A 13,677-nucleotide genomic window follows, 5' to 3' on the forward strand; every position below is an offset into this window, starting at 1 on the left:
TAAAAGATTTGGGTGCCATCATAAATGAGAAGCCAGATTTCAGAGAATCTACTGAGAAGATATGCTCTCAAGTCAAATGATGAGCAGTATAATTCTAGGAACTTTCTATACAAGAGACAGTAACATATTTATGAAAATGTTTAATGTATATAGATAGAAACTTATTTATTAAAATGTTTAATGTATACAGATAGAAACTTATCTATAAAAATGTTTAATGTACATAACAGAAACAAAACTGAATACTACTGCTGTGTTGTAACCAATGCAACAATTAGAAATAAACATATCAGAGAGAAATCAGAAGCACTTCAGACGCAAAATCAAAGGGGTGGAACATATGGACTACCATGAAAGACTGAAAGAACTGCAACTATACAGCCTAGAGAGATGAAGAGAAAGAAATATGATAACCTGCATAGCAACAAATTGAAGGTTTACAAGAAAATGTGTTAAACCTGAAAGCCTCTCAACAGGGAAAATACAAAGTTTAGTCTTCAAAAACTGTGGAACATAACAAATATATAAATATCAGACAAAAATATATGACAGCCCTACCAGAAAACTACAATGATTATTCATTGTACTCCCAGAAGATGCACAGAACATGTATAGAAACATTTCAAATAAAATTTGACATATGGTTGACATCAGTCCCTGATGAACCAAGAACTGATAATTATGTAATGCAGGAGGCAGCTACAAGGAATGTAGGCTTAAACATCAAGCAAGTCCTGTGGTGAGCACTCTACACTAACCTTATCATTTTGGCTAAATCTTGCTGTAGGTACTCTCTCTCTCTCTCTCTCTCTCTCTCTCTCTCTCTCTCTCTCTCTCTCTCTCTCTCTCTCCTTTGCGATCTTTTTCTTCTACTGCTTACAAAGGAGCTTTGTGTGTGTGTGTGTGTGTGTGTTGCAGCCAGGCCAGCTTGCTTGAACCTTGGGTCTGTGTGGTCTTTGTATCTCTCTCTCTCTCTCTCTCTCTCTCTCTCTCTCTCTCTCTCTCTCTCTCTCTCTCTCTCTCTCTCTCTCTCTCTCCTTTGCGATCTTTTTTCTTCTACTGCTTACAAAGGAGCCTTTTGTGTGTGTGTGTGTTACAGCCAGGCCAGCTCGCTTGAACCTTGGGTCTGTGTGGTCTTTGTATCTCTCTCTCTCTCTCTCTCTCTCTCTCTCTCTCTCTCTCTCTCTCTCTCTCTCTCTCTCTCTATCTATCTATCTATTTATCTCTTTCCCATTTACTCAAGGACAGACCACCTTAGGTCTGTGTGGTCTCTCTCTCTCTCTCTCTCTCTCTCTCTCTCTCTCTCTCTCTCTCTCTCTCTCTCTCTCTCTCTCTCTCTCTCATTCATTTAACTCCATCAATCAAACTATTCAGCTCACATATTCATAATGTATCCTGACAAAATCTTCTACTGCAGTGCCCATGAGCTCATGTGACCTGTTGTCATGATTCTTACCATACAATGTCTCTCTCTCTCTCTCTCTCTCTCTCTCTCTCTCTCTCTCTCTCTCTCTCTCTCTCTCTCTCTCCTTTGCGATCTTTTTTCTTCTACTGCTTACAAAGGAGCCTTTTGTGTGTGTGTGTGTTACAGCCAGGCCAGCTCGCTTGAACCTGGGGTCTGTGTGGTCTCTCTCTCTCTCTCTCTCTCTCTCTCTCTCTCTCTCTCTCTCTCTCTCTCTCTCTCTCTCTCTCTCTCTATCTATCTATCTATCTATCTATCTATCTATCTATCTCCCTATCTATCTATCTATCTATCTATCTATCTATCTATCTATCTATCTATCTCTTTCCCATTTACTCAAGGACAGACCACCTTAGGTCTGTGTGCTCTCTCTCTCTCTCTCTCTCTCTCTCTCTCTCTCTCTCTCTCTCTCTCTCTCTCTCTCTCTCATTCCTTTAACTCCATTAATCAAACTATTCAGCTCACATATTCATAATGTATCCTGACAAAATCTTCTACTGCAGTGCCCATGAGCTCATGTGACCTGCTGTCATGATTCTTACCATACAATGTCCTTGTGGCCATTTTCTGCTGCCACATGCAGCATTGTTCTATCTTTTCTTCCCAGGGTGATAGCACTAAGATTCGATGGGATTTCAGTACATGCAATTGAATCTAGAAGTTCATCGGAGAGAGCATAATCTGTTGAAATAAAACAAAATTAGTGCTGTTGTGAATCTCACTTGGCCTAAGGTCAAATACTGATATACATACTGTAGATGTGTGAACACTAGCATTACCTTGTATGAAAAAAAATCCAGCATTTACCTGTAAATAAGTGTCAAAAGCTGGCTTTACTCTGATCAAAAGCATATTATCAAACTAAACCCCTTACTTGCTCTTGCCTTCATGTAGTTCTCCCTCACAAGCTGTCAGGTTACCCTTAGCAAGAGAGGAAAGCACTCAACTAATTATGCCAGAGTTAGTTGATACACACAAACAACGTAAATATAGAGTGTTCCGTAGGCACCCTAAAAATTCTGCTAACAAATAATGCTATAATCACTGATAAAGTTGTAACCACCTTGAGCCACTGATCCATGACATCATGCCACCACCATATCAGTAACTACTGAAGTAGAGAATATTAGTAAGTGCCTTTACTTTACCTGGTAGCACGGATGAAATGGGCTCTTCTGAGCAAGTTCTTTGACAAGACTACGCTTTTTTCAAGCAACAATTACACAGCCAGCTTCAATACAAGTGACTCTTTGTTCAGTGTAACCTCAGGCAGGTGTAGTCTGGCAATACTTAGTTAGTGTGTTATACGTATAAAAGAATATATCCTCATGATATGCACTATACCCACACGCAGTATATAACTAAATGGAGGTAAACGAAAGTGAGGAGGTTTGCTCAAAAAAATTTTCAAACTAAGTTCAAATATGTTTCATATTTCAAGAGCTTCTCAATAAATCAAAATGATAAATAGTAAAAAACTGTGATGCATAATTTTTTCAACCTCATTGTCACTTCTTAATGAGATTCATCCTGCATTTTGAGAACCATAATAAAAAAGGAGCCTCTATATCAAAATATGCAGAATTATGGAAAATAAAAAAACAGTTACCTTGAGGATGGGAGGTGGAAGGTATTTTGAGTGCTGTTTTCAGGTTTTCAATATTGCCAGTCTTGCATGCTGTGTAGAGAACAGTCCACACTTGAGTCTTGTGGCGATCACCTAAAGTGAATATATAGAAACAAATAAAAATAGTGATAAAAACTGTATATCCACTGCATTCTTTCCAATTTCAAAGGGTGGTATTCTCTAGTAGAAAAAGGGTCAGCTAATTCCAAGACTTGGTCATGGTAAAGGGTGAAATCCTCTATGACCTCATAATGACATAAGGAGGCATCCTCTAACGATAAAAATTTATGACAGAAGGAGGCACTTTCAAGTAAATAAGAGTAAACTAGTTCCAAGGCCTTACCACAGAAAAGGGTAGAATCCTCTTGAACTGAAGGGTTATTTAAATCCAGCATCAACAAAGGAAATGTCTACTAACCACTGTAAATCATCTCCAACCAATCTTTCCACAAAGAAAGTCTGGTCAAATTTTGGTCCATATCATGAGAGTGGGAAGGATAAGAGGTGAAAAACAGATCCAGAATATTAGAAGAAAGGTTACAACAGTCAGGAATATGGGTGGAGTGGGAGATGATTGGCTCTAGATCACTGAGAATGGAGAGTGTGAGGGCTTCAATCCCCCTAACATCCATATGGAAGGATCTGAATGATTCCCTACAGGGAATGTTGAAACCCCTGAGAGGATTTTGGCTTGCTGGTGAAAGGATGCCATGACCTTATAGGCAATCTATGCAAGGAAAGAGACAAAGGGCTCAAAGAAAATATACTGGAAATGAACTTGAAAAAGCCAAGTCATGAAATATGCAAGGATTCTTGTAAATATACCAAAAAGGCACCAGACCAAGATATCTGAGAGCCCAGTGAGATTAGAAATTTACTTAAAGTCTTTCTAAAGGCTTAAAACCTACCTTGTTTATCTTTTTCATCAGTTGCAGTGGGTGTCTTTTTTTTCCTTTTATCTGTTGTCTTCTTATTATCTGTCATCTTGTTCCCATTCACTTTTTTCTTCCTATGTCTTTTAAAAGAAACATCTCGTTCCCCTAACTCACAGAAGCTTAAAGTACTGAAACTGGTCACCAGTTCTATGTTACTGTCATCTGATTCAGAATCACTTTGTGGTAATGGTAAATCAGGTGATGAACTTTTCTTCTCTAACTTTGCCTTCCTCTCATGTTTCTTCTCAGGAACATATTTTTTCTTCTTCACATTTGCTTTAACTTCAACTAATGAATCTTTTACCATATCTCTGAACTCTTCCTCAGTGCCTGTTTCAATGCAAATAATTAGCCAGATTATTAAGTACAGAAAATAGTGATGAAAAAATGTAGTGACTGACCACCCCTTTTCTTGGAAGCAAAATCTTCAAATATTATTGACAAAGTGCTTAAACAGTACCTGGAGAAAATGAAAGTTTGATAAATAAATAATTGATTTTGGCATCGTGAAGATATATAGCCTTAAAATAAAGGAACAACTACAAAAACATATCTCAAGAAACAGTCTCTGAACTACATCACGAAACATTTCTGCAGCTTCAAACAGACATAAACAAACTAATGGACTGGGCTCATAAGTGGCGAATGAATTTTAATACTGATAAGTGCAAACTTTTACATGTTGGTAGTAAAAATGAAAAAGGCAAGCTTCACTATAAATTCTGTTGAACTGCAAAAGGTGAATGAGGAAAAAGACTTAGGAGTAATAAACTCTGGTGATCTAAAAAAGCTAAGTAAACAGTGCAAAGAGGCTGCTAAAATGGCAAACAAAATTCTTGAATTTATAGATAAGGCAAGCAAATCTAAGTCCAGGGAAATCATTCTTGCTCTTTACAAGTCACTTGTGCATCCCCATCTCAAATGGTATGTTCATTTTGGTCACCCTACTTGAGGAAAGACATAGAAAGAATGGAGAGAGTAGAAAGATGAGCTACTAAGATGATTCCCAGACTAAGGAACAAATCCTATGAGTGTACAAAAGAGAAGGTTAAGGAATGATCTGATACAGATATTCAAGTTTCTAAGATATGACCCTTTTCATCTATTTATTCATTTATTCATTTATTTATGTATTTATAATGCTTTGTCGCAGTCTCCCGCGTTAGCGAGGTAGCGCAAGGAAACAGACAAAAGAAATGGCCCAACCCACCCACATACACATGTATATACATACATGTCCACACACGCAAATATACATACCTATACATCTCAACGTATACATATATATACACACACAGACATATACATATATACACATGTGCATAATTCATACTGTCTGCCCTTATTCATTCCCATCGCCACCCTGCCACACATGAAATAACAACCCCCTCCCCCAAAATGTGCGCAAGGTAGTGCTAGGAAAAGACAACAAAGGCCACATTCGTTCACACTCAGTCTCTAGCTGTCATGTAATAATGCACCGAAACTACAGCTCCCTTTCCACATCCAGGCCCCACAGAACTTTCCATGGTTTACCCCAGACGCTTCACATGCCCTAGTTCAATCCATTAACAGCACGTTGACCCCGGTATACCACATTGTTCCAATTCACTCTATTCCTTGCACGCCTTTCACCCTCCTGCATGATCAGGCCCTGATCACTCAAAATCTTTTTCACACCATCTTTCCTCCTCCAATCTGGTCTCCCACTTCTAATTCCCTCCACCTCTGACACATACATCCTCTTGGTCAATCTTTCCTTACTCATTCTCTCCATGTGACCAAACCATTTCAAAACACCCTCTTCTGCTCTCTCAACCACACTCTTTTTATTACCACACATCTCTCTTACCCTATTATTACTTACTCCATCAAACTATCTCGCACCACATATTGTCCTCAAACATCTCATTTCCAGCACATCCACCCTCCTCCGTACAACTCTATCCATAGCCCATGCCTCGCAACCCATATAACATTGTTGGAACCACTATTCCTTCAGACATACCCATTTTTGCTTTCCGAGATAATGTTCTCGACTTCCATGCATTCTTCAATGCTCCCAGAACTTTCGCCCCCTCCCCCACCCTATGATTCACTTCTGCTTCCATGGTTCCATCCGCTGCCAAATCCACTCCCAGATATCTAAAACACTTCACTTCCTCTAGCTTTTCTCCATTCAAACTTACCTCCCAATTGACTTGTCCCTCAACCCTACTGTAATTAATAAACTTGCTCTTATTCACATTTACTCTCAGCTCTCTTCTTTCACACACTTTACCAAACTCAGTCACCAGCTTCTGCAGTTTCTCACACAAATCAGCCTTTTCATCTACCTGTCCTTATCATCTCTACTTCAGAGTAATATAAATTAAAGAAAAATATAAGCAAATTCAATGTTGTACTTAACCACAGTGCTCATCTCCAACACTTTGGTTTCTGAGCTTAAAGCAAACATGACCATTTCCCCAACCCAAGATTAACTGCAAGCCCTAGTGCAACTACAAAGTCTACAGTTTACCTTACCCAGTTTAATCAACCATATCCAAAAGGCTGGATGAACAGCTAGGATGGTTGTAAGCAACCAAACAAAATTGCACTCCAACTGTAATCAACACCTTCATACCCAACAATATCAACCTCTAAATCACAGAGGCCATCTGAATTCCCATTATAGAAACTCTCAAGCTCAAAGCTCCAGTTTTAATGCCTCTGTCTACAGGATTTCAAGTCCTCTGGTTTTCCACAACAGATCACGTGTTTAGTGTCCCTTAACATCCTCCTACCTACGTTGCACATTAATGAAAGTTTGAAGATGCAAACTGAATCATTTATGGAAATGAAGTGTAAGCCTGGGTTGGATTCGAATCTGCATAGTGAGGTATACAAAACCACACTGAAATTCTGCTCAAACCCTACATCTGTTTGTATGAGTTTTCCATGTCAAATTCAAGTTCATGTAATCCTCTTCACATTAAGATATAAAATAAAAAACTCTTTAGAGAATGATCAAGCAGATATATGTGCTGATAGGTGACAGTTTTGAGTTCATTCTTTATAACCAAACATGACTTAGTAGTCCCCGGTATACAATTTCTATATTTTTAACGAGTTACATTCCTGTAAAAAAGAATTGTTTTCACATATACAAAATCAAGTTTTTGTGGATTTTTTCCTGTTAGTGATAAAAAGAGGGAGGAAACATTCTTTTGAAAACAGTCAAGTCATACATGGGACTACTTTGTTTATTTTTCATGGTAACAATACACACTCTTGATCTTAGGTACCAATTTTGAAATGTAGTAACAAAAATTCAGGTCTTGCTCATGTCTATGAATGATCTATACAAATTATTCCTATCACTGTGGGTAAAAGACTGTCCATTATGAAGTATTAAAGAACCTGAAATAACTCGTGCATGTTCCAAACATAACCAAAAACTATTTCAAAAGTAAGCATAAAAACAAGAAGGAACTTACCATGCACCAAAATTTCTGACAGCAGACCAAAGATGCGCTTCACCTCAGAAAACTTGGCCCTCCTGGTTGTGAAGGGAATCTTTCTCAGTCGCTCATCTTGTTTGCAAAGAACAGGTTTTTTACCACTAAAAAGGGTCCTCCGGTTATGGTGATTAGCATGGTAGAATATCAAGTGACATTTTGCAAGATGTGGCTCCCAAGATTCCATCATCTCTTGAATGTGCTGCATGAAAGTTATAAACACTGTGACTCAAGTAATCAGATACTGTATTCACTAATGATAATCATCAACATGAGATATAAACATGAAACACCAGTCATATCTATGGTTGCCATGGAAGTAAATGTTTTTCCTAAACACCAAAACATGTTGACTGAAAGTCTGATTTAAAGTTAAATTGAACTAGAATGAATTATGTTGCCACTGCTGCTCAACGTATCCTATGAGAGACGTACTGAATAACACTGTAGATATAGGTGTACACTCAAAAAGAGTGCCAAAAAAGGTATAATTTAAGAATGTTTTATTCATGAAGGAGGTAAAATTCAAGTGCTTCAAGCAATGCTGCTGGATACTGAAAGGCTTTACATAAACAATGAATATAAAAGCAGTACAAAAAATGAGGAAGATATGTCTGAAAAGTAGTAAGAATGACAGGTACTGCTGGATGAGCAGATATACATATATACTTAGTGCAAAGAGATAACAGAAGACCTATTGGTTCATAACTAGGTTACCTACTGAGAGCTGAGGCACACTATTCATTTCTATGGATAGAAAAGTTAATAAGGCTTTAGTATTTGGGGAGCCTCTGCAAACACTGCACTGTGGCTGCCCCCTTGAGGGAATAAGATACAAAGATAGATAGACATTAAAAAAAGAAAAAAAGAGCTATTTTGTAAAAAAAAAACTTTTTTTCTCTTTGCACTCATATTGCCAAAAACAAATGAAATCAGTCCCAAATTATTTGAAAATAGGAATAGCTCATGAAAAATTTCCTGAAGAATGATATATGATATATATTACTTGGGTGGTGTGGTAGTACATACATCTAAAGGGGGGGGGGGGGGGGTTGAGAGGCAAGCAAAAATATCTAAAATACAAGGAGAGTACATAAGAAATATTTACCATCAGGTGTGGTATGGCTAGTTACAGACAGTGCCTCAATTAACACTAGTATATGGTACAGAAACATGAGCCTGTAGGAGAAAAATGGCTTGTAGAATGTACAGTACAAAATGAAGGAATCTACAGGAAATAATGTATTAAGGAGGGACTGGTTGATAAAATGAAATATGAACTGGTTTAAAAAAGTGGAAAGACTGAATGTGGAAAGATATGAAAAAAAAGCAATTCATTTTATTAAAGAATGTACTACGGAGTGCTGTGAGTGTTCATGAGAGAGGTATTTCAATGGAAAATTTATGTGTACAAACCCTGACGCATTATAGAGATTCTACAGCTTAAGTAGCTACCTTGTACTGTGGCAGAAGATGTATGGGATATTACTCACTTAATACTCCTGCTTTTACCAAGACAGGTCTTGGCAGAATTTTGTTCAAGTACTACAGGATGTTCTACTGTTTTATAAGCATCTCACCTGACACTGTGATTGTTCATTATAGCGCCGCAAAGATGCTCCACTTGACTTTGGATGAGATGTGTTATTCTGATTGTCTTTTGAACTCTGACTTCCTCCCTGTTTGGCTCGCACTGTATAGTTGTGGAATGTCTTGTGAATTATGACTTCATTTCCTGTCAAATGAACATTATAAATGATCCAAAAAGCATCAACCAGATATAAAGATAACTTTTACTAAAACTTCCAATCACACAGTATGACCTACTGCTAATAATACCCCTCAGCTCTATCATACATTTCCTCAACTTATGTCCACTGCAATAAAGCAAACTAAATCATTCATTATAAAAACACAGCCTCCTGATTATCCAAGTGGCATTAAGAGAAACAAACATCTCTATTCACACTCTCAACCTCATACACAAATGTCCCATCAATATATATAATCAACAAAAATTCCCATGACTGTCCTCTGAAATGCCACTACCCTTCAATACTTCACTTACTGCTTCTTTTGGAGTTTAACTCTTCTTGAACCTCCAAGAAAACTCATATATCTTCTTTACTAACCTAACATCTGTCACGCATCATTGATAATCATATCATCCAAACAGCCTTCAATCCATATTTCCATCTAATAATATCTTCACACCATATTTCTTTTTCATGGTGATTGCTTTTTCCTTATTGCGAGATAGCATCGTGAAAAGATAAAGGCTACATTCCCTCACATTCATTCTCTAGCTATCATGTGTAATGCCCAAACACCACAGCTCCTTATCTTCAATCAGGTCCAACAGACCTTTCCATGATTTACTCCAGCTGCTTCACATGCCCTGGTTCAGTTCATCGACAACACATCAACCCCGGTAAACCACACCATTCCGATTCACTCTATCCCAGGCATGCCTTTCACCCTCCTGCATGTTCAGGCCCCAATCACTTAATATCTTTTTCACTCAACCCTTCTACCCCGAGTTTGGTCTCCCCTTCTTCCTTGTTCCCAGCACTTCTGACAAATTCATCTTCTTGGTCAATCTCTCCTCACTCATTCTCTCCTTGTGTCCAAACCATTTCAATACATCCTCTTCAGCTCACTCAACCACATTCTTTCTAGTACCATACCTGTCTCTTACTCTTTTATTACTTACTCACTCAAACTCACTCAAACCACCTCTTTCCAGATATGGTCTTCAAAAATTACATTTCCAACACATCTGCTGCTTTCACTTCTACCAGAACACCCAGGAAAGCTAATAATTAGCAAAAACTGGAGGAAAGCATTTCGTTTCCCTATCACCGAAAGACTAGTGGTCTTAGAGCCTTAAGCCATATGAATTCCAGTTACATGACAACAGGGAGGGTAATCCTTTGATACAAAACAGAAAATATTGTTAATGTGCCATTAAAGAATAACAAATGAATGATATCCATATTAATCATCTCTCAACAACATCTGTACCTATAAGCACAAAATTTCACTTGAAACTGCTGAAAAACACATATCACAGGAAAAGCCCAAAGGTACAACAGAAGCTATTGCAACTGCCAGGCAGTTCAAGAGCATAATTCTTTATCCACAGCCAATGTGGTAAGGTGTCAACATCAGTCCAATGCCAATCTAAATGCCACTGGTAGAAGGGTGGGAATAATGTTTTGTCAATATTGTATGCCATGGCTGATGTGCAAGGTCTGAAAATGGAAGTCAAAATTCTTGATACCACAACACCTTGAAAAGGTATAGATATCAATCTGTCGATCCCAAATTCCAATACCAGTGTGGCAGTGTGTAAACACTAATGTATCAGTTTCAACCTTCACTTTCTGCCATAAAAGATAGGTGTATGCAAAAGTTCTTACTGACCCAATCAGTTGGGCACATTTCTGCTCACACCTTCAAACTATCTTTTTAGTAAAAAGAGTTCTCGATCAATCTTCTCACTTCACTTCCTGTGTTAAGAAAAACAATTGAACCCACCTCTGAAGACTGCAGCAGCAAAACTCCCACCACCTAAGAGAATAACAGCCCAATTCTGTCTCCGTGGGGCTGCCCGCACACGTTGAATCACATCTTCTTCTACTTCAATTTCATACTGCAATTAAGAGGTCCATGAAGACATCATAAAGGGCAACAACAGAAAATGCAAATAAAAACTGATGGAATGGCACCTATGGTTGTGACTGCCAAAGGTCATATTGATACAGCTTTCCTTGTTACATTCTCATATCACCCTCCCCAGACTGGAATTCAGAGGAAACCTTCAGTGGTTACTTCCAGAAATATTCTGAGCAATTTCTTTCTCATGAATAATACAACAAAAATTTTAAGGAAAAAGAAACAAGGACCATCTAATGCAGAGCAAAGAAAATGTATAGGATGAGCATTTGTAATAAATATTCCCTCAAAGGCCCAGTCCTTTGTTCTTAACGCTACCTCGCTAATGCGGGAAATGGCGAATAGTATGAAAGAAAGAATATATATATATATACATATATATATATATATATATATATATATATATATATATATATATATATATATATATATATTTTTTTTTTTTTTTTTTTTATACTTTGTCGCTGTCTCCCGCGTTTGCGAGGTAGCGCAAGGAAACAGACGAAAGAAAAGGCCCAACCCCCCCCATACACATGTACATACACACGTCCACACACGCAAATATACATACCTACACAGCTTTCCTTGGTTTACCCCGGACGCTTCACATGCCTTGATTCAATCCACTGACAGCACGTCAACCCCTGTATACCACATCGCTCCAATTCCCTCTATTCCTTGCCCTCCTTTCACCCTCCTGCATGTTCAGGCCCCGATCACACAAAATCCTTTTCACTCCATCTTTCCACCTCCAATTTGGTCTCCCTCTTCTCCTCGTTCCCTCCACCTCCGACACATATATCCTCTTGGTCAATCTTTCCTCACTCATTCTCTCCATGTGCCCAAACCATTTCAAAACACCCTCTTCTGCTCTCTCAACCACGCTCTTTTTATTTCCACACATCTCTCTTACCCTTACGTTACTTACTCGATCAAACCACCTCACACCACACATTGTCCTCAAACATCTCATTTCCAGGACATCCATCCTCCTGCGCACAACTCTATCCATAGCCCACGCCTCGCAACCATACAACATTGTTGGAACTACTATTCCTTCAAACATACCCATTTTTGCTTTCCGGGATAATGTTCTCGACTTCCACACATTTTTCAAGGCTCCCAAAATTTTCGCCCCCTCCCCCACCCTATGATCCACTTCCGCTTCCATGGTTCCATCCGCTGACAGATCCACTCTCAGATATCTAAAACACTTCACTTCCTCCAGTTTTTCTCCATTCAAACTCACCTCCCAATTGACTTGACCCTCAACCCTACTGTACCTAATAACCTTGCTCTTATTCACATTTACTCTTAACTTTCTTCTTCCACACACTTTACCAAACTCCGTCACCAGCTTCTGCAGTTTCTCACATGAATCCGCCACCAGCGCTGTATCATCAGCGAACAACAACTGACTCACTTCCCAAGCTCTCTCATCCCCAACAGACTTCATACTTGCCCCTCTTTCCAAGACTCTTGCATTTACCTCCCTAACAACCCCATCCATAAACAAATTAAACAACCATGGAGACATCACACACCCCTGCCGCAAACCTACATTCACTGAGAACCAATCACTTTCCTCTCTTCCTACACGTACACATGCCTTACATCCTCGATAAAAACTTTTCACTGCTTCTAACAACTTGCCTCCCACACCATATATTCTTAATACCTTCCACAGAGCATCTCTATCAACTCTATCATATGCCTTCTCCAGATCCATAAATGCTACATACAAATCCATTTGCTTTTCTAAGTATTTTCTCACATACATTCTTCAAAGCAAACACCTGATCCACACATCCTCTACCACTTCTGAAACCACACTGCTCTTCCCCAATCTGATGCTCTGTACATGCCTTCACCCTCTCAATCAATACCCTCCCATATAATTTACCAGGAATACTCAACAAACTTATACCTCTGTAATTTGAGCACTCACTCTTATCCCCTTTGCCTTTGTACAATGGCACTATGCACACATTCCGCCAATCCTCAGGCACCTCACCATGAGTCATACATACATTAAATAACCTTACCAACCAGTCAACAATACAGTCACCCCCTTTTTTAATAAATTCCACTGCAATACCATCCAAACCTGCTGCCTTGCCGGCTTTCATCTTCCGCAAAGCTTTTACTACCTCTTCTCTGTTTACCAAATCATTTTCCCTAACCCTCTCACTTTGCACACCACCTCGACCCAAACACCCTATATCTGCCACTCTGTCATCAGACACATTCAACAAACCTTCAAAATACTCATTCCATCTCCTTCTCACATCACCACTATATATATATATATATATATATATATATATATATATATATATATATATATATTTATTTTTTTTTTTTATTATACTTTGTCGCTGTCTCCCGCGTTTGCGAGGTAGCGCAAGGAAACAGGCGAAAGAAATGGCCCAACCCACCCCCATACACATGTATATACATACGTCCACACACGCA

At 38.7% G+C, this 13,677-nt stretch overlaps 1 protein-coding gene across 13 annotated transcripts in view; it reads right to left on the bottom strand.

Moving 5' to 3' along the window:
* Positions 1-13,677, bottom strand: part of LOC139755080 (tRNA endonuclease ANKZF1-like) — a 73,848-nt gene that overhangs the window by 29,191 nt on the left and 30,980 nt on the right. For all 13 annotated transcript variants that reach the window (XM_071673179.1, XM_071673171.1, XM_071673176.1 and 10 more), the window contains 6 exons: positions 11,065-11,179; positions 9,105-9,259; positions 7,504-7,726; positions 3,998-4,354; positions 3,072-3,182; positions 2,005-2,143 (listed from right to left, as the gene is read on the bottom strand). In XM_071673179.1, coding sequence (XP_071529280.1) covers positions 2,005-2,143; positions 3,072-3,182; positions 3,998-4,354; positions 7,504-7,726; positions 9,105-9,259; positions 11,065-11,179 — 1,100 coding nt within the window. The remainder of the gene's footprint in view (positions 1-2,004; positions 2,144-3,071; positions 3,183-3,997; positions 4,355-7,503; positions 7,727-9,104; positions 9,260-11,064; positions 11,180-13,677) is intronic.

Source organism: Panulirus ornatus, chromosome 18 (genome assembly GCF_036320965.1).
Source record: "Panulirus ornatus isolate Po-2019 chromosome 18, ASM3632096v1, whole genome shotgun sequence".
Taxonomy (NCBI): Eukaryota; Metazoa; Arthropoda; class Malacostraca; order Decapoda; family Palinuridae; genus Panulirus; species Panulirus ornatus.